Raw genomic sequence first — 26,915 nt, 5'->3', positions numbered from 1 at the left:
TAGCTTATAATGAGAAATTATGATTTTATTTAACCTAGGTGAAGAAGCAGGAGACTCACAGTCTACAATTGGAGTGGCTGGACAGAATGGGATTAGTGAAACAAGTCTTGTAAGTTATCAAAATTTTATATTTTGTTAATAGCAGCATTCATTAATTGTTATGTTATAATTTGTATTGATGATAATTTACTTGAATTGACAGTAGGTGTTATAACCATGATTTTAAATCATATATCCTGTTATAAAATCAATAACATTATACATCACATGCCTATAAAGGCCCTGTAAATTTTAATAACATTAACGTGGAAATTAATTAATACTACACATGATAACCTTCATCATCAACCAATATCTCATCTCCAACTTCAAGTAAATGAATCTTAAAACTGTAACTGAAGGTTTTTAGAAACGAGGATGAACACATGTTGTGGTATAACAAAACCAGTATTCATTGAGTAAATACTGTATTATATGAAATTGTTTGATTTTAGTTGTAAAAGTTTATTCTTTGGCAATGTTGCTCCAAGTTGTAATGTGCATTATTAATTATAACTGGGCTTAATGAACCTAATTGTTGGATACGATTATCATCGATATTTGCTGCCAACATATCTTCCTCCCTCAAATCCTTTTCCAATTCTTTGACTCAACAGCCTGTTAGTTAGTCATGACCAAGCCAATTTAAGTCTTAGCAGTGATATAAATTCAACATTTATTACCTTTTGTAGGGCTTAGTACAAGTATAACATAATTCACTCATATCAATCATTAAAATTCTTTTACCTCGGTTATATTTACCAGTAACACAGATATTTGCCTAAATATTTACATTTTCTATTACTAGAAAGTTGGCTGCTAAATTACATTTTATGTCAGTAAATTTTCATTTTCCAGCAGTTTTAAAAATGTCTGCTATAGCTCATCTAAATGATTGTAGCAGACCTAGAGCAAACTCGTTTTGCACTAAGCTATGTCAGTGTGTCTACCAGATCTGAAAAAGTAAGGGAATTTTTTTTGAACCTGGAGAAATCAGGGAATTTCACCAGCTTAGAGATGCGAGTGATAATTTACTGTCAGGAATGGTATTCATTTTTTATGACCATCAGTTTACATATTAGTGATTTATAAATACAAGATACTTATGACACATTTTTAAATTATTAATAGTAAAATGGTACAAATAGCACAAATTGATGCAATGCAAATAAACTAAATAAAATAAACACATTTATTAACTGTTAACCTCAATATCATAAAATCTCTGTAAAAATACATTCCAACAGCTCATAGAACTTCATTCAACTGTTGTAAACAAGCTCTCAAAAGTAATTATCTTTCTTGTTTATTTGTTCATACTATTTTAAAAGTAGGAAGATTAATTAAATTTTTAACGCCACACTATTTTTTTTTTTTTTTTAATGTGTCATGGGAGTTAAATATTGAATGAATCAATCAATAAGTGAATCGATTAAATTTTCAATTTTTAAAACTATTTCTTCTATGCAATTGATATTTGATTTCAGAAAGTAGTTAATGCAGAGAAGGAAGCAGCAGAAAATCCATTAAAGAAGTCAAAAGTGGATCTACAGTCCCTCCCGACTCGACAATATCTCGACCAAACTGTTGTTCCTATTTTACTTGAGGGATTAGCTAAGCTTGCAAAAGAGAGGTAATACTCATATTTCTACTTTTTAATTGTTAACTGTTAAAAAAAAAGAAAGGAAACATATTTTATTATGTGAGCTATTTAAAATTCTTTTAGAGCTGGTGAATTACTCTTACAGAGCTCCATACTTTTTTATTTTACTGCTTTGCTTGAATAGTGGCACTTTGTCATAAAAAAATAAGTTTATTTTTATTTTGTATTCGACCTTCTCCCTTGATTGTACCCTTGCCTGGAGTTAATTTTTGACAACCTTACTAGCTCCAGGGCAGTATGTAGTATGATCCCAATAGAAAATATTACCCCAATCTAAAGTATTATCATTGGAATACATTAAATTCAAAATAAAATAAATTTTTTTTTATGAAACGTGTCGCAATTCAAGCAAAGTAGCAATCTACAAATCTTGAAAAACTTAAGAACTATACTGTCATTACCTTGTATTGGGTAAATAGTAGTTTCATTTATAACGACAACTACATATTACTATTCAATTATAAAAATTAGAAATCAATGTACATAAATAGAAGTAGGTGCGTAACTATTTCACTTTGCAGCTTTAACTTGCCTGTGCCAACCTGTTGTGTTTGTTTGCCTTAGTAGCTTTGAATCTCCTATTGTATTTTGTTAGTTGTAGTGGTGTGGCTGTTAAGAGCTTCAGAATTTTTATATTTTATTATTATTATATTAATATTATAATTTCATACCTGTGGAAGCAGCTTCAATACACCAACTTTATTAGGATAATTTTAGAAAACAATTATTAAAAGAGAAGGATCAAGAAATCATAGTCGCTTCTACTTTGAAATGAAAAATAGTGTATTATTCTGGGACTTGGACCCTTTGGACCAATTATAACTATATATTGGACAAAAATAGTGTGGCAGCACCTAATTACAAATTATATTATAATTGCATATCAATAATTTTTGGTACTGAAGAAAAAAAATAACTGAATACATAAAAAACAAAACAAAAAGATAGGTAAATATTTACAAATAATAAATGCTAATGTTCAATATTTATATTATCTATACTATTATATTATTGGTTCAGTTTGGAGAAGCAAAAGGTTGTTAAACAGAAGGGTTGCTGTATGGTGTATGGTAGAGGGATTGGAGTTCCAGTGAATGGTAGTTCGTGTTAAAAAGGATTTGTCAAACACTGCAGTTCGGTGAGGGGAGGGTAGATTTCAGATGGATAGGATCTGGTAGTATGTGATTGGAATTTAAATAAGAATTTAAAATGCATGTTTTGTAGAATATAAGAGGAAGTACTGAGTACTAATTACTTGGAATAGAAAGGAAACTAGGAAATACTAGCATCAGAAGGACGGATAATTGATGTTCTTTACATAAAAAAAGAAAATTATAATAATATATGATATATATAATTGATTGGCCGTGTAAGTTTGAAGGAAATGGTCAGGGCTGTGGTCAATAGTTCATAACTTTTTATTTATTACCTATGTTTTGACTTACAATGTCTTCATCAGGGCTAAGAATAAAAAGATACAAAGAAGTTAGAGTAAATATAAGAGTAAAAGAGTGATACAGATCAGATATAAAGCAGGAGGTGTACAAACAATTTAAAACTTAAAAAATAATAAGGAGGATAAAGACATAGACAAAATGTTATTTAATATTTTTTATATTTATCTTTATGCTCCTAGGAGAGTAAAACATTTTTTTTTAGCCCAGATAAAGGCATACATTGTGGGTTCAAAACATCAGCAATAAATAAATAGTTTAGAACTATTTCTTCTTCTGAATTTTCTATTTCTTCTTGACCATAGCCCAGATAATCTCCTTCGAAAGTTGATTTTCGTATTCTATAGAACTGATAACTTAAAATAAAAAACGGATTATTACTTATTAGTATTAATATTAAATTTAATTATGTTTGTGCACCATCAGTTTCTGATGTTAACTGTAGCGAAGAGGAATAAATAAATATCATGTTATATAGTTAATTTTTTTTTACTGATTGGTTATTTTGTTTTTCCCATAAATGTCGGATGTAATCGGATGTACTTGGTCATTTACTCATCATATGTAAGAAACAGGGATCTATATCTGAAATTTATTGGAATTACGATTGTAATTGATGATTGCGAATATTTTATGTATCACTGTAATATAATTGTAGTCCGCAACAACATTTACTATTTGAGGTCAAATAGTTACAATTATTAACTATCACCTTATGAAGTTTCAATTACTTTTTTTGCAACACTGGTACTAAATGAGATAAAGCATTATGTCTACTTGTTATATGGTACAGCATACCATACCATTCACATGTATCGGGTTATAAAATAAGTTCGTAGCATTTTTTTACTGGTGATTTCAATAAAAACTTCAGAGTTTTGTAAATATTTTGTAAATCAATTATATATGACCCATTTTGATCTATTACATGTTGCCATCTTTCAGGTAATTTTTTAATTCCGTCCTCCCAGAACTTCTCAGATTTTTGCTAAGTGTTCCTGCCCTTAATTGTTCTAACTGAGCACAGTTTACTGCAGAATTAATGGTCTGATTGGACGGGAGAAGCTCAAAATAAAGGATACCTTTCTTCCAATCCCCCAAATAGCACAGCATAACCTTTTTTGGATCTATTCGTGCTTTTGGAGTCTCTAATGGCGGGTCACTTCGTTTTCATCAGGACTTTTTCCCCACGATATTAATGTACAGGACCCACTTTTTACACATATCCCACAGCCATCAAATGATTTGAGACACTTGCATGAGATATATTAAGCGTTTCTGCGATATTCCATGTCGTAGAGTGAGGGTTGTCTATGACTAATGCTTGAATTTAGTCATCATCAACAGTTGAAGGACGACCCGAGCACTTTGCATCTTCCAATTCAAAATTTCCAGTTCTGAACCAAGCAAACCGCTTATGAGCGGTATTTTCTCCTCAAGCATCATTGCCATACACACTGCAAATTTTGTTTACCGTCTGTGCAGCGGATTTTCCTTTTAGGAAATGAAAAATCATTAAATGACAAAAATGAATTTTTTTCTCTTTCATTTTGAGCAAGCAAAATACCACTTAAGATAAGGAATCTCGGTTGAAACTGATTCATAACATTACCTTAACTAATCCTTTTTTAGAATATATAAACATTTTGACCAAGTAAACATGATTTTATAAATACAGAGAGGATTAAATTGAAATATTAAACACGCTATGAACTTATTTTACTACCCAATAGATCAGGTTCATTCTTTTTACCACTATTAAAATTGGAAAATTCTTTTTTAATTTTTCAGACATTTTAGTGTGACCTCGCTTAAATAAATTTTCTTCTTTTATCCTCGAATCTAAAAAAGGAACGTTTTATGAAAACTTGTAGTTAAGAGTTTTCTTTTTATAAATCTTTAAAAATGTTGGGAAAAATAGACTCTTTTTTTCTGTTTATATTGCAGCACTGAGTAGCCGAAATTACTTTCCTTAGAAATCTTTAGTTTCCCCTTCCCTCCATAAAGTTTTTATACAGTGATTTCTGAATAAATTTAAAACAGCCCCTAAATGTCACAAGGTTTTGGGTGTGAGCATGGACTTTAACTGGGATTCCAATTCTTTACCTCTTTAAATTCTGGTGAGACTTATTTTTTTTTTTAATGTTTCTTTTAGAATTAGGCAAACCCTGAAAGTTTATTTCAAACCTTCACAAAGCCCTTTTATCTAATTTAATATATAACCCAGAATTTTAATTGTGTTCTTTGAATACTAGAAACTTTCTCTACCCACTTCGCTTTTCTCTTCTTTCCTCATGTTACTTTTACTTTTTTTTTTAACTTAATACTAAAACATATTTGATAAAGCCAAGGTAAACAAAAAAAAATCAATCATTAAAAGACTTATTGAATCAAATCAAAGGCTGAATGGATATAATCTTATGTACTTTTAATTATATAATCTTATTGTCATTATGTAACTATTAAAATATTCCAAGTCGATAGTCCGTTATCAATATATTTTTATCTCTTTTCTTGTTTGTTTTCAGTTGATTTTTTTTTCTTACTACTGTTATTTAATTTTTTTTTTTTTGTTTTAGGCCTCCTGATCCAATCAGCTATCTCGCAGCATACTTGCTGAAGAATAAAGGTCAATACGATTCTTCATCCGCTGCTTCTTCTTCATCTCCTTCTTCTAAAAGACCAAAAATGAGCACACAATAATATTTCTTTTGTTGTTTTCTTTTTTATATATATATTTTGTTTTTTATGATATAAGATACCAACATTGTGCCTATTATTAATATTTGAATGTATATGTATGCATATTTTTTTCTAATGTGTATATATAGACAACTGTATAATTGATTGTATTATTGTGTAAATTGCATAGGGAATATAATGTAGATAATTTTTAAAACAAAGAGCTGGAAGAATGTTACTAAATTTTAACTTTCAAATGCTATTTGTAAAAAGCTGTACAGCTACTAGTTCTAATAAGTGTTATTTTAAATATCCTGAAATAAACCTAGATTTTTTCAAACTGGAAATATTAAGTTTTGTATCAAGCGAATTTTATTCTGGATATCATTTATAACGACCTCCAAATAACTAGCCAAATTCAGTCATTATAACCAGTCGCTACTCTTGTCATGTAATTGTGAAATATGAATTTTTACAAATCAATCAAAAGGAAATAAAAACACCGATACAATTTTTATGATGAGGAGAAGGTAGTTAAACTCTCTTCTCATCGTATAAATCCAATACCAACTATCAACTCATCAATACAACTTTTTTTTTATTAAACTTGTGTAAGATTTTTTTTTTTATTTCAACTAAGCCGGTCTTAATTGCTTGAGTGCATAGGCCATTGCCATACATTAAGAACTTCTTTAATAGCTTAGCTGTGTGCATCAATGCATAAGTTAGTGATGGAATGTCCAGTTGGATTTCTTCTATTTATCAATATCAGAATTAACTTCTTTCATAAGATCCTTATGAGATCACACATTCTGTTCACAATTCATCATCATTTTGCTTCCTATCAGTTACTTCACTAATCATGGGTGGCAATTCTAAAGATTTACACCAAAGAAACAATTCTAGATAGTTAGCTATTTACTGGATGGAAATGAAACCCTTCTTCCTATAAAGTAAACGAAATATTTTATAATTTAATTATTAATTATAATATTTATAATTGTATTGATAAGGCTCTGAAAATCATGGGTCACTAAAAGCCATATATCTGAGATCGTTATAAACGAAATCCAGTGTATTTTATTTTATGGAACATGTTTTGACTTAATACATGAATATCTTTTTTACTCATCCAAGCTCACATAGTTTATTTGCTTTGTGTTTGGATATTTTACTTTATTCAATTTAAAAATATATATATCTTGTTTTAAATAACAAAATATCAGTGACTCAAATACGAATGTACATGTGTATTTGGTAAAATTTAAACTAAAAAATGTCAAAAGCTTCCTTTTATGAAATCCAAATTTTTGTTTCTAGTTTTATTTCAGGAATAATTATTTAGGTTTTGTAAAAATTGTATAGGTGCATATATAACTACAAGTGCATAAGCTTTTAAGTATAAAAGGAGTGAAGCTTTATGAAAAATAAAATAATAAAAAAAAATTCTAAATTAACAAGTCTAAGGCAAAAAGAAAATTTTAAAAACAGCAAATTTTATACATTTTTACTAAATATTTCCAGCTTCTAGTAACTAGTTATTGAAATTAAAAATATTCATACTGTATTGATTTTTAATCACTGAGACGTATTATATCTAATTACAGATTTATTCACTATTCATGCAATTATTTCATTTTTTGTTAATGTTAAATAAATAAAGTTAGCTAATAAAAATAGATAAAATGTTTGGAAAAGATACTGTTCTTCATATCCTATCTCCTGTTCTAACACATCTAATCTAATAACATCTTGGAAGAAAACACTTAGGTGAGTGTATACTTTTCTTAAAATGAGTTAAAAAAGCAATAGGATTTCTAAAAGTTGTAGGGAAATATCTTTATGGCATTACTGTTCTTGATCATCTTTTCTGATGTCATAATTTCATATGACTTTTCATTTCTGAGCATAACTATACACACACACACAGTTTTGCAAAATTTGATATATGACAATACTTGGACTCAAGGAACTTTAAAAATATGTTCAAAACTTCCAATACTTCTTACTGTATATTTCGTATATAGGTGAGTGAAAACAAAGTAAGAATTAGAAAATAGTAATTAAGAACACGCTTAAATAAATACGACTGAAAAAATATTCAACCATGTTAGTTTACATCAATAAAACAAAAAAAAATACGATGAAATGGCAATTCGGAATGTTAAAATAATAGTTCGACTAACTCCCAAAAGATGGCAGCACCAATCAAGCCAGAATAAAATAATAGTTTCAGTAGCCACCGTAAGAGGCCAGCACCATCCAAGCAGCCGTTCCCGCCGTCTAAATATAGCTCAAAAATATTTATTGTAATAGTTCAACTAACTGATAAAAGATAGCAGCACCAATCAAGGAACAATGAAATAGTAGTTTTGGTAACCACCGCAAGAGGCCAGCACCATCCAAACAGCCCTTTCTGAAGTGACACGAAAATTTTTGTTTGGTATTAGGATATTAGGAAGTCACAGGAGCTCAACAGTTTCATCTGGCTCGATAGTGTGAGTTCGATAAATTTAGCTCCTGTGACTTCCTAATATCCTAATACAAAACAAAAATTTTCGTGTCACTTCAGAAAGGGCTGTTTGGATGGTGCTGGCCTCTTTCGGTGGTTACCAAAACTACTATTTCATTGTTCCTTGATTGGTGCTGCCATCTTTTATCAGTTAGTTGAACTATTACAATAAATATTTTTGAGCTATATTTAGACGGCGGGAACGGCTGCTTGGATGGTGCTGGCCTCTTGCGGTGGTTACCAAAACTACTATTTCATTGTTCCTTGATTGGTGCTGCTATCTTTTATCAGTTAGTTGAACTATTACAATAAATATTTTTGAGCTATATTTAGACGGCGGGAACGGCTGCTTGGATGGTGCTGGCCTCTTGCGGTGGCTACTGAAACTATTATTTTATTCTGGCTTGATTGGTGCTGCCATCTTTTGGGAGTTAGTCGAACTATTATTTTAACATTCCGAATTGCCATTTCATCGTATTTTTTTTTGTTTTATTGATGTAAACTAACATGGTTGAATATTTTTTCAGTCGTATTTATTTAAGCGTGTTCTTAATTAGTATTTTCTATTCATAACTAATTCTACATTCCTTTATGCTCTTATTAACTTTATAAATTGTGAGATAGTAAAATATTGTTATTTTATATGTATATGTTATTGTTCTAGTTTAACTATGATAAAATAATTTCACCTCTCTTTGAGTGTGTGTTGTATTCAAAGAGAGGTGTGTTGAATTCAACTTTTTTACTGAAGTAAATCTACATTTTTTTAAATTGAAAATATTAAGTTTGACTTGAGGTAAACTGTTGTATTTTATTTTATGGAACAGGCTTTGACTTCGTGTAAGAATGTCTTTTTTACTCATCCAAGCTCACATATTTTATTTATTTTGTGACTGAATGTTTTTCTTTGTCAATTAAAAATAATAAAATCTTTTGTTAATTAAAGAGTATCAAGGGGCTGAAGTATAAATGTACATACATGTATTTCGTATAATTTAAACTAAAAATTAACACATTTTTAAATGTATATATTTAAAAAAATATTAATCTTGTATTAAATAACAGAATATCAGTGGCTTGAATATGAATGTACATGTATTTGGTCAAATTTAAACTAAAAAATGTCAAAAGCTGCCTATAATGAAGTCCAAATTTTTGTTTTTAGTTTTATTTCAGGAATAATTATAGTTTTATTTCAGGTTTTAAAAATTATATAGGTGCATACATAACAATAAACAAGAAGTGTAAAAAAGACTGAAGCTTTATGAAAAATGAAATATTAAAAATAAATGTAATGCTAAAAATTAAAACAGCAAATTTTATATATTTTTACTAAATATTTTCAGCTTTTATATGATTAATTATTGAAAATAAAAATATTCATGCTTTATTGATTTTTAATCACTCAGAAATATTGTATCTTAATACAGATTTATTCCCTGTTGATACAATTATTTTTGAGTTCATGTTTTCTAAATAAAAGTAAGCTAATAGATACAGTCTTTGGAAATATACTACTTGGTACTCTTCTTCATAGAATACTTCTACCTATATAAATATTAATGTGGCAATCTACTCGCTTTCTTGAGACAGTGAGGTCAAGACTGATTTCCTTATCTTCATTAATATTGTGAACACTAAACCTTTTTTTGTCAGATGTGCCACTATTGAAGCCAAGCAGATATATGATATATATATATTATGAAGACCATCAGACAATAAAGATTACAAAATATGCAGATTGGCTTTGTGAAGATAGCAGCTTTAGATTTCTTATCTGACACATATGGCAAAGAAAGTTTTAGTTTTAATTTGAAATGTATGTGTTCCAAAGATATTACTGTAGACAGGGGTTTCTTTTTATTTAGTCCCTTTAGAGACTGTCCCAAAACTAGTAGATTTGTCAAAGAAGTAACCAGTCTACAGTAAAATCTATAAAATACATCAAATACAAGGTAAATTATTTTTTTGTTAGTTGTCCCATCATTCAAGCAAAGCAGCAATATGTTATTAATTTTTTTGAAAGATGGACAGACATTAAGGAATCTATGCCTGTGTGTTATTCCAAAAATAAACATTTTCCCGAAAATAATTGACTTTTACATTGCATGAGAATGTAAATGTCATGATTAAATGAGAATGTCTATCATGATAATTAGGCCTTAATTAATAAATAGCTCAATTACTATTTTAAATCAAAGTTTCTTCCAGCCCAAATGTATTTTTCGCGATCTTTAAGCTTTTTTACACCTCTATAATTCCTCCAAATCTAGTTGCACAGTTTTTGTGTGTGAGTTGAGCAAGTGTTGTAAAAGAGTGGGGATCTCAATTTTTTCTGACGCCTCCGTTATTTTAAGCATTATTTAAATAATGAGATCACTTTCCATGTTTTCCAAATAAAAACGATCTTAGTGACGAAGCTGCCTTCGCTTTTTTTTATTTCAATATAATAAATTTTGCATTCAATCAAATTAAGAGCCTACGAAAAAATACTACTGACAAAAACGGGAAAGACAATAAGCTGGAAAGTTTACTAACAAGTTGAGAAGAAGTAGAGGAACAGTGACGTAAATTAACGGCTTCTGGGGAGTCTACTTTCCTCGCACAATATAGGGATTTTATAACAAATAAAATCAGATTTATTCTGGGACTGCGTCTTCCTGAAAAATAATTATAATTTAGGAATCAATATAAAAATGAAAAATCGCAAGTTTTCCGAGTTTATTAGCAATTGTTCAGTAGTATACCATGTCGATAATATCTTGTAAAACGCATTGAATAAACATTGTTGCTAAGAAGTTCATATTATCTGCATAAATTATAACGTTAAACATATGGTGCTTTGAGTGAAAATTGCAAATTGCAAAATCAGAACAGTTTATTAGACATTTTAAGTTTCGTGATTATTTTGGCTACCATCGAGATCTATTAGCTCTTTGGAATAGAGATAAAGCTGTTACTTCAAGTATTGCAATTACAAGAACATTGTCAATAATTAGGAAGGATGGCTGATATTATTATAAAAACGTCAGATTATGTTAATGTTTTGGTTTCTGCTTCTTGTCAAAATGTAGCCATAGAGAAGAGATTTAAGAAAGATATTACAGTTTTAGAGTTAAAGGTATCAATAATCAGAGGCCAAGACTATGTTCCTTGCAATAACAAGTTTATTTTATCATTATTCCCTTATAGGAGAAGTTGGAATTAGTAACTGGAGGTTCTTCGAATACGATGAAATTAAAAGTTTTCACTAAAGATGACAAGTTGGTTTGTGCTTTGGATGACAACAATGCTTTGATTGGTTCATATCATATTGATGATGGAATGAGACTTCATGTGAGTTCTTTTCAACAACTACTTCTTTTGTTTTTACCAGTTTTATGTCAAGTTATGATGAAAACAATTTATACTTCTATCAGTATTTAATAATCTACATGACATCTATTTTTTATGATGGTGTTAATGTTGTTGACTGTAGATCTAATAAAAGAATTTGGTTGGGAAGCGGATGTGGTCCTGGCAGAGAACTAGTAGAAATAAGTGCTAGTTCACAAGAATCACTTATCACAAGCATTAGTATATGCTACTCACAAATTATAAGCAATGCAATTTTAGATTTAACTAAAGTAGCTTAAACACTATTAGAAAGGCCACACCCCCCTGATAAGGGTTGTGACTCTGCTATTGTCATCTATGTTTTTATTTGTGCCAACAGCTTCTGTTAAAATTTTTCTTCTTATTCTTTCTCTTGAAGCCCTCCCATTTATGCTGTACACGACCAAATTCTTCTAATATCTATAATCTATTATTAAAGTTTACATAGTGATGATTCATTGAATCATCACGTACCTTTAATATCCATTTTAGAAAATATACAAATACTAGAGTATAGTTATTCTTTTTGTGGTAGCTATTACCAGGATGACTTATTTTATTATGCTAATAAATAGAGTGTTTAAGGCTCTATGTATGTGCGAATACCCCGAACATTTGTATGTGTTGTAAATAATTAAGATGGAACTTATATCTATATTTATCACTTTTGTTTATCATACTTCTTTTTAATGCTTTTTCCTCACTATTTTGTTTTGTTGTTAAATGTCAATCCGTAATTCTTGTTTTTCTGGTTGTTCATTAATCCTCTTAATATTCTTAGTTCAATTTCCTGGGACTAGTTCTCATTAACTACTCCAACATGGTCGGTGGGCATGTGTTCTCTTGTACACGCAATGAGGAAACGCCAAACCGTTTTTGCCAGTTATATACTGACACCATAAAGTGATTCATATATGTTCAAATTCATGCTCCACCTCAACTTAAAAGGATCCATTGGGGGTTTGTTTATGCTTATTTCATGAATGATCGTTTGAAGAAGTCGACAGCTGCGATCCAATTAAACCAGTAATTGTGTGTTATAGATAAAGCCTTAGATGGACACTGATTTTTTTTGGTTAGTATCAATTTTTATGTTTTTTTTTATTTTAGGTTGAAGATTCTTTTTCCTTAAGAAAACAACTTGAGGAAGACGAGTCTGTTGAAAAATATAAACTTTCTGAAGAAGAATATGCCAAAAGAGAAGGTAAGTGATTATAATTTAATCATGAACAAATTATTTATTATGAATATCAGCTACCATTCAAGCAAAGCAGCGATATTTGTTCGTATTTTTAGTTTATTACTGCTATAATTTTGTACACATTTCTTTTTACTCTTAGATATCAATAATTTAATTCTTGATCCTTATCTCTAAGCATTTAACACAACGGCTCAGCTAATTTTGATAAAATTTAATAACTGTGTTTCTGAACAAATGAAATATTGAGGATTTTTTTTCTTGCTACATTTATAACAAAATTCTCAAGTATGTATGTTGTTATTTATTCAGGTTTATTTTTTTCTATTTTATTTAGATTCAGTGTTAGCTTACCTTAAAAGGAACAAGCTAGGAAAATTTAGTAAAGATGAACAAGAAAGGAGGGAATTGCAGAAAAAGGAAGAAGAAGAAGCTGAAGCTAAGAAGCTTGAAACTCTATCTGTGGGAGCTAGGTGTGAAGTGTCTGTTCCTGGCCAGCCCACTCGTCGAGCAGCCATAAGGTTTATTGGTGAGTTCAAATTAATAGACATAATTATTTTTTTTTTTAAATAGTAGAAATAATTGATAACCATGAAATTTTCAAACTGCCCACCAACTTTCCTATCAAAAACACAAATCACACACCCAATTTGAAATAGGCACAACTCAAAAAATTTTGTTATTTCACTAATATTAAACTATATGTGAGCTTCCATAACTGTGTGACTTTAAGTCTGATAATAGTGATTTTAAAAGTATTGTATATGTATGATAGTAAAAGTCTTGTTTTTATTTCCCTTTATAGTTTAATCTAAAAAGGCTATAATTATTGTTAGTATATATTTATACTATTTAATATGTAATTTAATAAAGAGTTAACCGAATTGTTATTAAAAAATATGTTTTTTTTATAGGGACCACTCACTTTAAACCCGGTACCTGGGTTGGAGTACAGTATGATGAACCAATGGGAAAGAATGATGGTTCTGTTGATGGTAAAAGATATTTTGAATGTCCCCCAAAATATGGAGGTTTTGTGAAACTTCTCCATGTGACTGCCGGCGATTTTCCAGAAGAAGAATTAAACCTTGATGATGAATTGTGAAGATGAATTAAAAACAAAAAAAAATAATTGCTTTTATGTTTTTTAAGTTATCTTTAATATGAGTATTTTAAGTTAAGTTTTGTTCAATGTATATAGTGAATATTTTTATTAATATAATTTAACTCACGTTTGTAGCTTTAATTTCAATAAAGCAAGTTTAAAAATCCTAAAAATGTGCTGTTTCCTTTTCTGTTTTACTGTGACAATAACATCTAACTTATTAAGATGAAACTTCTCACTTGTAAATTTTAACTATATACATATTTAGTAAAACATATAAAAACAATAGTTGTGCAAGGAGGTGATTGGTACAAGATCATGCTCAACCACCAGGTTTCCCCCTCTTTATATAGTCTGAATGTCTCCCAGGAGGGCCCTCAAACCCACAGGTTTGACTCAGAGCTGATTTAACAGAATAAATAATTAATCTTTCCTTGCCGGATTCGGACCCTGGCCAGGGAGGTAGTAACAGAGATTCTAATTCATTGAGCTACTCTGGTACATATTTAGTAATATATAGTAATAATAATAATATTCATGGTGGATTTTTGTCACAATTTTGGTATATGAGTCAGTTTTAGATGGAAGGTGCAGTAATAAGGTCTAATTTTGAGGTATTGTTTTCTTGTCCATTTTTTTTTTTTTTCAGAATATGAGTTGAGACCTGGTTTTCATGAGGTGGTTTCACCCTCTGTCCAATGCTAAAGTTCTTTCATTAAAAAAAAACAGTAGGAATATGTTGAAAATCCATTCAAATACGTGCCTTCTTTGGAAAAAAATGAATTTAGTCAGTATTATAAGGGCTGTTAGAACAAGGTCCAGTGGAGCCAATTACAGCACTTTTCAGACCACGTGAACATAAAAAACTTCACTAACCTTTTGGTCGAGTATGTTATATTTCATTTTAACAATTGTAGTGAAATACAGTTTATTAAATATCCTGAAAACTGTAGTCAAATGTAGGACCTGGTCCATGTACTAGTCATGTAACATTATTTAATTTTTAGTTTAGAACTAAATTCATCCTTAACTAGCTGTACTGGGCTCTTTTGCCCGCGATAAATTTGGCTTATACCTTCATGTTCATACACAGTGTAATAAACACGATTCTGGTTTCCTAGGGTTCATAGCATGATGCTTTATAGGCTGTCTTCCTCAATAAACCAGCTAATATAAAAGAAGTTTCCGGAATCAAATGTAGTTATTTGGATTATACGTTCAAACTAAGTCTTTAGCTTGAAATAATAGTATATATAGAGAGAGAGAGATATTACTCTTAGTCCATTTTAATTTTATATATTCATTTAATTTTAAGAAGAACTTTTTTTCCAGTTTTTAACAGATAATTTTTGTGATTCTATTTTTATTGCTTCCAATTATCAAAAAGTTTAACTTCAAATGTTATAGAGAGTCAAAAACCAATAAATGGGAAAATTTACTTTAACAAACTATCATGTATTAATGAGGAGCAAAAAACTTAAGATAACCTTCCAGTGTCTGTAGGACAATAGAATTGAACAGGCTTAGAGAAAAAATGTTAATAAAGTATGGAGAATGAAAGGTGGTTTAAAAGATCCTAAATTTATAAATATTTTGTTTTAATAACAAAAAATATACTCTTCATTTGAAAACAATCATTAATGTACAAACACATTATTAAATTATAGTATAAAAACTAATTAAAAACCACTAAACTAAACTTTGCTGAAAACAAGGACGACTCTGGAAGGTATGTAAATCTGAAAAAGAATAAAAATAAATCAACAAATTATTTTATTAACAGTACATAAGTATAAAAACTTAAGACGTGTTAAATTTCTCTAACCGTTTTAATTGTAATTTTCTAAATCAGAGATCAACCTGACTCATTCAAATCAAGATCAAACACATTCAAATGTAGAGATATTTAAAATATTTCGTTTAGAAAATCGCTTACCTCAAAAGAATATTTCCTGTTTGCATGTGAATAATTCTGGGTTTCATATTTAACACTTTTGTCTATTCTATCAAAACCTCCAAATTGCTTATCATCAGAACATATGGCTATTACATAAGTTCCTGCCACATCTACTCCAATTCGGTATCCAGGAAAGCTCTGAGTCGGGTGAAAGTTAAACGCAAAAACAAGACCGGCTCTCTCATAAACTATCAGTTTATCTCCTTCATGTTTCCAACTAACATAGGCCTAAAAAAATTAATAAAATATATGCATATAATACTGGAAAGATAATTAAGACAAATATGAATATTAAATTGGCTAAAATGGTAGAGATTAAGAATATAGCTTAAATATATTGTATTTAAACATATGAGGATCCAAGAAATGGCTAAAGGCTCATTTACATTACATTTGATGTATATGTATATATTCTTTTATAAATAAATAATGCTATTATTTATAAAAAATAAAAATATTTTTTTACACGATCAAAAGTTAAAATTATTGATAATTTGATCCTGATGATGGAGAAGAAACTATGAACCATTAAATGCACATAACAAAGAGATATGGATTATTGGAAGAAGAAAGTAGCCTATATGAAGTAGATGGTAGGAAGATAGCCCGGATGGTGGCCAATAAAGGTATCAAAATAGTAAAAAGAAAACTATTTATTGTTAACCAATGTTTTTCCCCACTTTGCAGGGCTGTCAGATGTCAATCTGACAACATTCAGTTGACATTTCTGTTTCAATCTGACAGTCCTGCAAAGTGGGGAAAAACGTTGGTTAAACAATGAATAGTTTTCTTTTACTATTTTGATACCTTTATTCACCGCCACCCGGACTATCTTCTTAAAGAAAGATTTATACAAGACTTCGTAAAAAAAAAAAAAAAAAATTAAATTATTAAAAAAATTAATTAAAATTAAAAGACAACCCTCCATTTTAGAATAACATAATTTGTAAAAAAAAGAAGTGATAATTCAATAGTTTTCTGTTTTCTAAGTCATAACTTCTCAGAATCAAATTCAATTTTTAAAAAAAATTTTAATTCAGAGAATTTTTATGGTAGAAGTTGTTTTATGACATTTGGATATTTTTTTTCTTTAAAAGAAAACAACTAATAACCTGTAAAAATTAAATGGAAATATTAAAAAGGAGTGGGTATAAAAGAAAATATAAGATGAAAAACATTAAAATTAAATTTTTTTAAAAGTTTCAAATGATAAACCAAACGTATTAACAATTTTCAGAGAAATCCATAGATATTTTAGAGATAAAGTTGAAAAAAAGAAATAAATAACAATTTCAATTTAAAAAGATGACAATTGTAGCGAACAAGACAGTTAGAAAGCACGAAATGTAACATCAAATTACAGTTTTGATTTCAAAAAATTGATCACTACAATGAATTAGGTAGCCTATTTTAAAACTGTTAATTAAAATTAAATGTTGAAAAGAATTCTATTTTCTTTAGAATTTTCTAAATAACACTAATAGACTAACATGTGCTTACCGGCGGAGACTGAAGCCACTTGTATTTTTCTTCAGTGTGATTCATTATTATATCAAAGTCATTCAATTGTTTATATCTTAATGTATCGTCATCGACTAGGTTCCATTGTCGCCTACAGTAATGGTAAGACTCTTTATTACCTTCCCGAGGAAAATCTAACCATTCTGGATGTCCAAACTCATTGCCTGGAAAAATAATAACAATAAACATCACGAAGTTGATTTCCATTTTTAAGAAAAAAAAACTCATTAAGTTGTAAGTGATTTAGTTTTAATACCAATGAAATTAAGGTATCCTTCCCCACCAAGTGAATGCGATATTAACCGTATCATCTTATGAAGAGCAATCCCTCGTTCAATGATGTCATTAGATCCATATAAGAGAGACATCCCAGTATACATTTCCTTATCCATCAACCAAAATGCAATGGTTTTGTCACCAACCAAAGCCTAAAAAAAAAAAAATTAGTACATGCCTTAAACATAATAAACAAATGTATAACCTCAGATTATAAAAATAGTTTTGTTATGTCACAATAAACACCATTTTTCTGCTTAAATTGTCATCCACAAAAAGAAATCTGTGCTCTGGGACAAAAAGATAGTAAACCCTAATATTTTAAATGGATTCTTGATGTATTTAAAAAATTACCTCAGATGCAGTCCTGATATGCCAAATTGAAAATTAGAAAAAAAATAGTATTACACCCTTAAGGGTCTTTTTTTCTATGATATTTGCCATCATTCAATATAATAAGTTTATTTATTATTTTTTTTTTTTGTTTAAAGACTTAAAAGTTACTTTATTTTAATTTGTCAATTTTTTTTTTTTTTTATGAATTAATTATTTTGTCCTTTCATTACTCTGAGGCTTATAAAGAACACCTAACATATTTTTTTATTATTATTCTAAAGGGAATAATAATAAAAAAAATATTGTCCTAGAAAAAATAAAATTATTATTACCTGATCATGAGATTCTGCGTATGCTATGGTTTTCTCCATCCATCTTCGGTTCGTTAGAGTATGTACAATATTTCCAACATTCCAATTCTCATCAGATTGAGTTTTCAATAATTCAATCCATTTGTCTGGGATTGCCATGCCAAGGCGATAATCAAAACCAACGCCACCTTCAGATACAGGCCTACATAATGCTGGCATACCAGAAACATCCTAAGAAAAGAACAGTACTTTTTTTTAAAATGCTGAGGTGAAGAAAACTTCCAACTAGAATATATTACTAATCTATATTTTTTACTTGTATAGTATTTTGGTATATCACCCCATATTTATGTACTATTGTACCCTCATATTTGTCAATTTTATCAATTTCCATTGTGAAATTTTGTCATTTGTATACGTACAGTATAAACAATTTTTATAACCACATTATTTAAATTAATGTCCTTCACTCTATTTTAAATTTTGTAATTGTAAATTTAGATAATGTAGTTATAAAACATTTTTAAACTACAAGTATATAAATGACAAAATTTCACAATGGAAATCGATAAAATTGACAAATATGAGGATACAATAGTACATGAGTATGGGGCAATATCCCAAAATGTAAAAAAAAAAATTAAATTAAAAAAACATTTGAACATGTACAAAATGTTCATGTAAATACATTTATATACTTAAAAAAATAAATTTGATAATAGAAAAAAATTTGAAGGAGTGTAAAAATCCTTAAAGGTGACAGATCCCAGAATGATCGTAGCCGGTTGAAGCTAGGACAATACAATTCACGGTTTGGAACAATCCAAGGTGAAATGGAGTTTCTAGAGCTCTTCTCACTACTCCGAACATGACCTAGAAAAGTGGCCTCTCTTAACGACACATGTGTCATCATCTGCAGTCAAAGAGCTAACCTGTTTCTTGGCATAGGGTCATGGATAATCTGATAACTGTTGAATGTTTAAATTTCCTTAGAATCTTAATAATCAATACACAATCAACAATAAATAGTTTAAACTCTCATTTTAGGTATTATCACTGTTATGACAAGAAACTCTTGATTGAATATAAAAAAAATAAAAATTACGACAATATTAATAGAGATCCAAGGAAACCTATTGGGATTGAGGAACAAGATAAAATTCACAACTCTCTTTAAATAATTTTTTTTAGTTAATTTTTAACTAAAAAATATTCTTGCTGTTTATATCTTATAAAACCGATCTAGTATAAAAAGTGATTCCAAATTTCATTAAAAAAAACAAACAAATAAATATAAAGAGTGCACTTTTGCTTCATTTCTATAGATATAGAAGTTAAAAATAATAAGAATTTCTATAAAATTATAATATTAATATAAATAAGCATACTATAGATTTGTTTTTATATGATTTTTGTAAAGGAATAAATAATTCAGTTCTTTCACAGGATTAGCAATATAAAACATGCATTATATTTTCATTCAAACTGACGATTATTTTACCTCGGCTATTGTTATAACATTGGGATGAAACTTATGTAATAAACTGTTAGCCATCATTAAATAAACCAAAGCATCAGTGTCAACTCCGAGGCCGAAATATTCATTGTAATCACCAGAAAATCCTTGCATACCATGGCTATGATATAACATAGATGTAACACCATCAAATCTAAGATGAAAAGATAAAATTTATAGAAGAAGTATACATAATATCTCACATATTTATTCACATGATTATAAATAGTAGCTTCTCTTGATTTTTTAAAGGAATCATACATTACAAATATTGAAGATTATTGATTGACCGTGTGTATAGATGAATGGAATATGGTCCAGGTGCGGTAAAAAACACTCAAATAGTAGATAATTATACTATTTTATTGAGCCAACGTTTCACCCCACATTGCAGGGCTTCGTCAGGGCTAAAAAAGAAAAAACATAAGTGTAAAATAACAGGGGTATAAAATAAAAAGTAAGATATAATAAGAAAATTACTTCTTTATCTTTATTACTTCTTATTCTTCTTTATCTTTATAACTTCTTTATCTTACTTTTCATTTTATACCCCTGTTATTTTACACTTATGTTTTTCTTTTTTCCTTTTTGTAACTATAGTGTTTGTATCTTTTTTAGCCCTGACAAAGCCCTGCAATGTGGGGCGAAACATTGGCTCAATAAAATAGTATAATTATCTACTATTTGAGTTTTTTTTTACCGCACCCGGACCATATTCCATTCAATTACAAATATTAATGTTTATTACTCCTGTTTTGCTCTCTATTCTACTCACATTGCTAAAACGATTTTTGGTTCTTGTGGAGCAAATTAATGTTTTAATGCTGGATAATTTTAACCTGAACGCAAGCTTATCAATTTGCAGGAAAAATTTTCAATATATGACTGTTGATGAACAGATATTGTCAACATTATACAAAGTTTCACACTTATCTTTCAGCCCAATTACCAACAAAAAAAAAAAAAGCCCCTCTTAAATATTTTGTTTTTGATTTATAGTTCTTCTTTTAAAAATTACCTCATGTACAGTTTACGTTAAAATTTTAATTTTATTTTTATATTATAAATTTGTGTTTAAACAATAACTAAATAAATACTGAACTTAGCAAAATAGCAAGTACAATAATTAAATGAGATAACAAAAATATACTACTAACCTATATCCATCAAAGCCATATTCTTCATAATACCAGAATAAGTTGGAAAGTAAAAATCGCATTACCTCAGGCCTAGAATCATAAGAAACATATTACTCCACAAAAAATAACAATTTTAATATTCAAAATTAAAGTGTTTCTGTATTATCTATTACAATTATCTGCATATAAACTATATATAATTAAACTGTATTCATTATTCATCAATGCACACAATAAGAATACACTGAATATTTTTTATAATGACCTCCAAGGGACCAGACATATTTTATCATCGTTGTTAAAACCAATCATGTAAATGTGAAGTAGGAATTTTCTTCAATGAAATACTGCCAACATAACTCGAGAAATTTCTTCTTCTGAAGAATGCCTTGATTTACAAGAAATAGATCTCAAGAAATTTGAATACAGGAATATTACAACTTGTTTAGATTTTAAACCATTTCTGCAATAGCACACTAATTACTTCGTGGATAGTTGCTGTTTCTTAATTGTTAATGAACTTTGCCGAGACTGACATATTGAAAGTTTGGTTTTTAGACATGTCGACATAGAGAAATACTAAAACTGTATTAATAATAATAATAAATAAAAGTCCACTGAATGGAAATTAATCCCCCCACCCTTCAAAACATTGGTTTAAAATAAAAGAAACATTCTTTGAAAAATAGGCCTTCTTATGAGTTCCTGGAACGCTGTCGCTTAAACCTATCCTTGTTCAATGGATCCTTAAAATGAGTTGATATGACTGATCAGTCTTTATAATGGTGGCTATATCCTATAAAAATATCTAGCTAAAACTTTTAAAATCAGGAGTAGAGAAATATTCATCACTACAACGGATGTCATTACATCTCATTAATATTAAAGTTAATTTTCGAAAAACAATAATATATGAAATTTTATTAAAACATTAATTAAAAAACAAAACAAAAAAATGACTGTTCTGTTTAATTTCAAACATAATGAGTGATTTTTTTGTTTTATTTTAATTGCTGCTATGTTGTTTTGGTGATTTTTTAACTAACATGTCTCTGAGGCACAGAGATTAAATTTTTAAACAAATGTCCAAGAAGATAGTTTCGATTTTTAGTGGCTATAAGGATTTAGATGAATCAACGAGCTTCAGTCTCGTGAGTAGATATAATGCTTCAATGAAGAACACGTATCATTGATTTATATTAACATAGATGCTAAACCATAAACAGAGATCCAGTCTTAGATTGAGGGTACCAGGTTGATTTGTAAATATTAATTTGAGTAGACAATACAAACTTAAATTATAAATGAACTTGGTAAAGAGTTAAATAGATTTCATTTGTACAATCTTAATTATTACTAAATGATTCAATTTTGATATCAACCTGTCAAGTTAGTTTTTTTGTAGTTATTGGTTCTTTTGTTTTTCCACATAAATTTCAGATGTTTTTCAGTTAATCAGCTCCACTCGTTAATGTTCTGATTATATTTGTGAAACAGGTATGAATAATCCAAATTTAAAAATTATTAATTATTATTTAAAAAATTGAATTAACCCAAATGCAGGATTTGAGCTACTATGTTCAGCAATCTCATTACTCATAAAAATATTAATTTTAAGATATAAAGAAATATACCAACTTACTGTGAATAATCGAATAATCGGCTATCCCACAATGTATGAGTACCCCTAGGACCTGAATGAAAATAGCAAGCTTCAGTTCCATCGAATAAATTCAATCCATCTAGTACATTTTTGGAAGCGTGTGAATGCACAATGTCTAATAAAACATATAGACCAGCTTCATGGCAAACATCTATCATTTTTTTCAATTCTTCAGGTGTCCCATAACGACTGAAACATTTAAAAAATCATTTTTGAATATGGAATAATTTAATGCAATATCTTTACAAGGTATTGTGATTACTCATGAAGCATTTATCATTATAAAACAATTATCCACAGTAGCATTAAAATCTAAGAAGAAGAAAGTGTCTTAAATTATAATATTTTAAGTATCTTGAAGTTAAGACATAAATAAAAAAATTAAAAAGCTAAAGCAACAGGAGGTACAAATCTGTCTTCAATCCATTTTCATTTAAGACTTTAAGATGTATTTATTGTAGAAAAAAGAAAAATATAAAAGACAAACTACTGTCTAAAATGAATACTTAGAACTTTAGGATTATTTTATTAGATTCAAAACACCATTTTTCTGAAGCTAAAAAGACTAAATTCAAGACTGGGAGAAGAAAAAGAAAAATGAAAATTTATATCATTCATAAGTATCTGAAAAAGTCATTCAGTATCCCTAATTGAAAATGCTAAATATAAATGTTTCAACCACTATTACATAGAAACATAGTTACAAATTGGTTGATTATTGTTATTGATTAACTAAACTATTTATCAAATATAATCACAAACAAAATGTAAATAAATAAAATTAATAAACTACCTAGAAGCAGCAAAAAAACTGGTAACTTGATATCCAAAACTACCATAGTAAGCATGTTCCATTATAGCCATGATTTGTACGGCATTGTAACCTAATTAAAATAAATAATGTACAGGAAAAAAAATAAAATAAAAGTCAAATTATTCAAAAGAGTACAATAAGATTAACTAAATACCAAGTTTAACGATACGAGGGACAATGTTTTGAGCAAATTCCAGATACGTTCCAACTTTATATTCACTAGTGGCTATTCCTACATGTGCTTCATATATTTTCATATTTTGAGGTTTTTCGGGTCTCTTAACTTTAAGAGTATACCTCTAATAAAAATAAAAAATAAAATTATAGTACAAGCAATAGAAAATGAAACAAAGAACATACCTTTATAGAAATCAGGATATGAGTTAAAACAAATAAATTTTTAACATTAAATACCTCTGATTGAGGAGGGTTCCAAAATAAGTGTTTATAAGTCAATCCTTCTGTAATAGGAGGCTTTACGACATAGGTGGCCCAAGGAGATATCCTGTGAACTAGTTCTCCACTTTGTGTTCGAACCACAATCTGAAATTCAAAATGTAATAAATTAAGATAAAATTTGAACTTAAAACACTAAGTTAGCTGAATTTGAGAAAAAAATATAAACTTTGAATAAAAAAATTATTACAAGTTAATCAATAATAAAAATTTAAAAAATGAAATTCATTACTTAATAAATATACATTAAGAATGGCTAACCTTGATTTCAGACAAGTGAGAGATTTTACAGAGACCTTTGTCATCAGGAGGTAAGTTAAGTTTCCATAAACCGAATTCGCATTTAGTAAATGGATGACTGGTCTTGTTCCATTGATCTGAAATCAATCAATAAATGTAACCTTTGCCATTTAAATGCACAACCATTTAAAACATTAATATTTACTGAAATCCCCAGTGAGGAAGAGTTGTTGTGCACCAGGAGCCCATTCTACACATTGCACTGAATTATCAGGGTTCACATGAATACCATATTCACGGTAAGCCCTTAAGAATCTTTCATAACCTCCGAATTCCTTTTCAATTCTTTCCAAACTATCTGACATAACCGCATACCTGATGAGAAAAAAATATATAACCATATATAAAAGTACATTAAATTAACCCAGCACCTTAATTTAATTTATAAATAAAAATAAAAATTCATTGCACACCAATATCCTGAAGAAAACCTTTGTATCATACCAAACTAGAAAAAAGAAATTAAGTTTTTAAATTGAACCAACATTGTCATTTTTATCAACAAAAAGGTAAATCTTGATCATAAACTGAACAAAAGTAGTAATAATCTATTGTCCTATAAATACAGCAGAGAGTAAATTGTATTCATTCATATTTTATCTTATACATCATTAATTAGGAATCGCGATTCTTAAAGGGGTCACATATAAATATTGTCTTTCTTGCCTCTAATATTTTCTTAGCCAGGATTTACGAGCTAATTATTAGATTTTAGTTGTGGTTGTTGCTAGGCAATTACCACTAATTTGTTAGTTAGGTTTTAATGAATTTTGATCAGGTAAATATTACAACTTCGATTTTCATTTAATCTGGTAAGTATTTAGAATAATCGTAATTATTACTATTATCTAGATGCCATAATTAACATTTTTTGATACTAGTTCACAAGTGTCACTCCAATAAGGTAGGTGGGTGTATACTTGCTCACACACAATGAAAAAAAGGTGGACCATTGTTACCGGTTATTCTAAAACCATAAAGCAATTCCTATTTATCCAAATTAAGACGTCGACCTCAACTGAAAAGTATTGGTTGATGGTTTGTTTAGTTCATGAGGTAGCATGGAAAGTAATATTTCCGAAAACTAATTTTTTCATTGTAACTAATGCTTATTATTTTCAACTAGGTGCCAGAGGTTTATCATGTCATTTATTATGGTTTAGCTGATTATTGGAAAATTATTTATGATCTAAATACAATTTTTGATTCAATAGAATAAATATGCTAACACCTACATTATTATATAACATTGTTTAATTAATTCTACATGTTATATATATTTAATAAAATATACTTTAAGCTTTCATTAATCTATAGAGTAGGTATGCTGGCTTTTACAGTTAGTATTTATATCACTCTAAATGACTTCACAGAAGCATCAAATACTAGGATAATCATTAATTTCTACAAATAATACATGAATTAGAGATTTATTAATAAATAATCAAAAATTAAATTAATAAATTCTTGCCTTCGACGAAATTCCCTCTCATGAGGCTTTAAATAAGGATCTCTATCAAGCAACAAGTGTAACTCTGGCACAGGTACCTCCATTGGATCCAAACTGGAAAGTCTTCCGCCCATTTTGAAGTTGTATTATTGAAAATAAATTTTGAAAATTTTAAACAGCAATATTACGATTCCATAGTGTTAGACGGTGAAGTTTGTTTTAGAAATTAATTATTATCATTTATTTCCAACCTTCAAAGATAAGAACTTTATCACCGATAGTGGTGATAACTGGATGTTCAAAGAGGTCATCTGTCAAGGCTATCACTCATAATTTGCGTGGTTTCGGTGATTTGATTTACCACTAATTATTGCTTTTCTTTGCTATTATATACATATTTGGCTCAATTTTACACTTCAGTAAAATATATATTCATATTTTATGGATATTATACTTTTTGCATTTAATAAGTCAAGGTCATCCCCATAATTCGGTCTTTACAGTTTCCTGAAAAATATCGAACCATTATCGATTATAGATCACTTATATAACAATATTTAACCTTCTTCAAGTTGTTTATTTACCTGCTTATAGTTACAGTGAATACATATAAACTATTTAAATAGAAGTCATGGTGAAAATCACAACTCAAGAAGAAGAAATTTTAATTTCTATCATTTCAAGTTATCATAGTTGGAAAATAAAAATGGAAATCTATAGATAAGAAACTTAGGTATGGAAGGAAGCAACATATCTGCTAAACCAAGTTGACCAAAATAAGTAAGTATTACGGACTATAGCTCTGTCAGTCTGCAGCCAGCCCATGTGTATTTCTAAAGATATGTGTATTTACTTTTGTTCTTTTAGGTGAAATTTGCTGAGTTTCTGATGGGATAGGGATCTGTCAAGATAGCATTAGCATGGCAGGCGGTCTCAATTGCTCAGAGAGCCACCACCTCATGATTTCTCGCTGTAGAAGTTTGGCTATTTCATAATGCTATCCATCCTACATCAATGTACGTCTACTGCCTAAATTGGGGACGAGGTGAAATTGAACTTTTTCCTTTATTTCTTCTATGAATGGTTGTGCATCATATACAATAGCCTCAACATTAGCATGTTGAGGCTATTTTAAAATCTTTATTCCT

The 26,915-nt window shown here is 28.9% G+C and overlaps 3 protein-coding genes across 3 annotated transcripts in view; 2 read left to right on the top strand and 1 right to left on the bottom strand.

Annotated features, from left to right (window-relative positions):
- LOC106687504 (protein dpy-30 homolog) overlaps positions 1 to 5,885 on the top strand; it is a 6,183-nt gene extending 298 nt beyond the window's left edge. Inside the window, exons 2-4 of the mRNA XM_014431429.3 lie at positions 39 to 109; positions 1,527 to 1,672; positions 5,736 to 5,885. Coding sequence (XP_014286915.1) covers positions 39 to 109; positions 1,527 to 1,672; positions 5,736 to 5,859 — 341 coding nt within the window. The 3' untranslated portion in view covers positions 5,860 to 5,885. The remainder of the gene's footprint in view (positions 1 to 38; positions 110 to 1,526; positions 1,673 to 5,735) is intronic.
- Positions 5,886 to 11,213: 5,328 nt separating this feature from the next.
- On the top strand, positions 11,214 to 14,121 carry LOC106687503 (tubulin-binding cofactor B). Its single transcript, XM_014431428.3, has 5 exons — positions 11,214 to 11,471; positions 11,543 to 11,686; positions 12,836 to 12,929; positions 13,261 to 13,452; positions 13,838 to 14,121. Exons 1-5 carry the CDS (start codon positions 11,355 to 11,357, stop codon positions 14,026 to 14,028), a joined length of 738 nt encoding a protein of 245 aa, XP_014286914.1. The 5' UTR covers positions 11,214 to 11,354; the 3' UTR covers positions 14,029 to 14,121.
- A 1,488-nt stretch (positions 14,122 to 15,609) lies between these two features.
- On the bottom strand, positions 15,610 to 26,079 carry AGBE (1,4-alpha-glucan-branching enzyme). The gene is made up of 14 exons (XM_014431427.3): positions 25,789 to 26,079; positions 24,463 to 24,632; positions 24,279 to 24,394; positions 23,976 to 24,104; positions 23,716 to 23,860; positions 23,541 to 23,631; positions 22,727 to 22,936; positions 21,103 to 21,174; positions 19,931 to 20,099; positions 18,451 to 18,660; positions 17,763 to 17,934; positions 17,486 to 17,670; positions 15,965 to 16,213; positions 15,610 to 15,767 (listed from the first exon to the last, which is right to left on the bottom strand). The coding sequence occupies exons 1-14, from the start codon at positions 25,899 to 25,901 to the stop codon at positions 15,723 to 15,725; spliced, it is 2,076 nt and encodes a 691-aa protein (XP_014286913.1). The 5' UTR covers positions 25,902 to 26,079; the 3' UTR covers positions 15,610 to 15,722.
- Between the last annotated feature and the right edge of the window lie 836 nt (positions 26,080 to 26,915).

This window comes from Halyomorpha halys, unplaced genomic scaffold (genome assembly GCF_000696795.3).
Source record: "Halyomorpha halys isolate HHAL.00 unplaced genomic scaffold, Hhal_1.1 Scaffold972.1, whole genome shotgun sequence".
In the NCBI taxonomy this organism is placed as follows: Eukaryota; Metazoa; Arthropoda; class Insecta; order Hemiptera; family Pentatomidae; genus Halyomorpha; species Halyomorpha halys.
The sequence above is the reverse complement of the archived record's forward strand: the minus strand, read 5'-3'. Positions and strand labels throughout refer to the sequence as shown.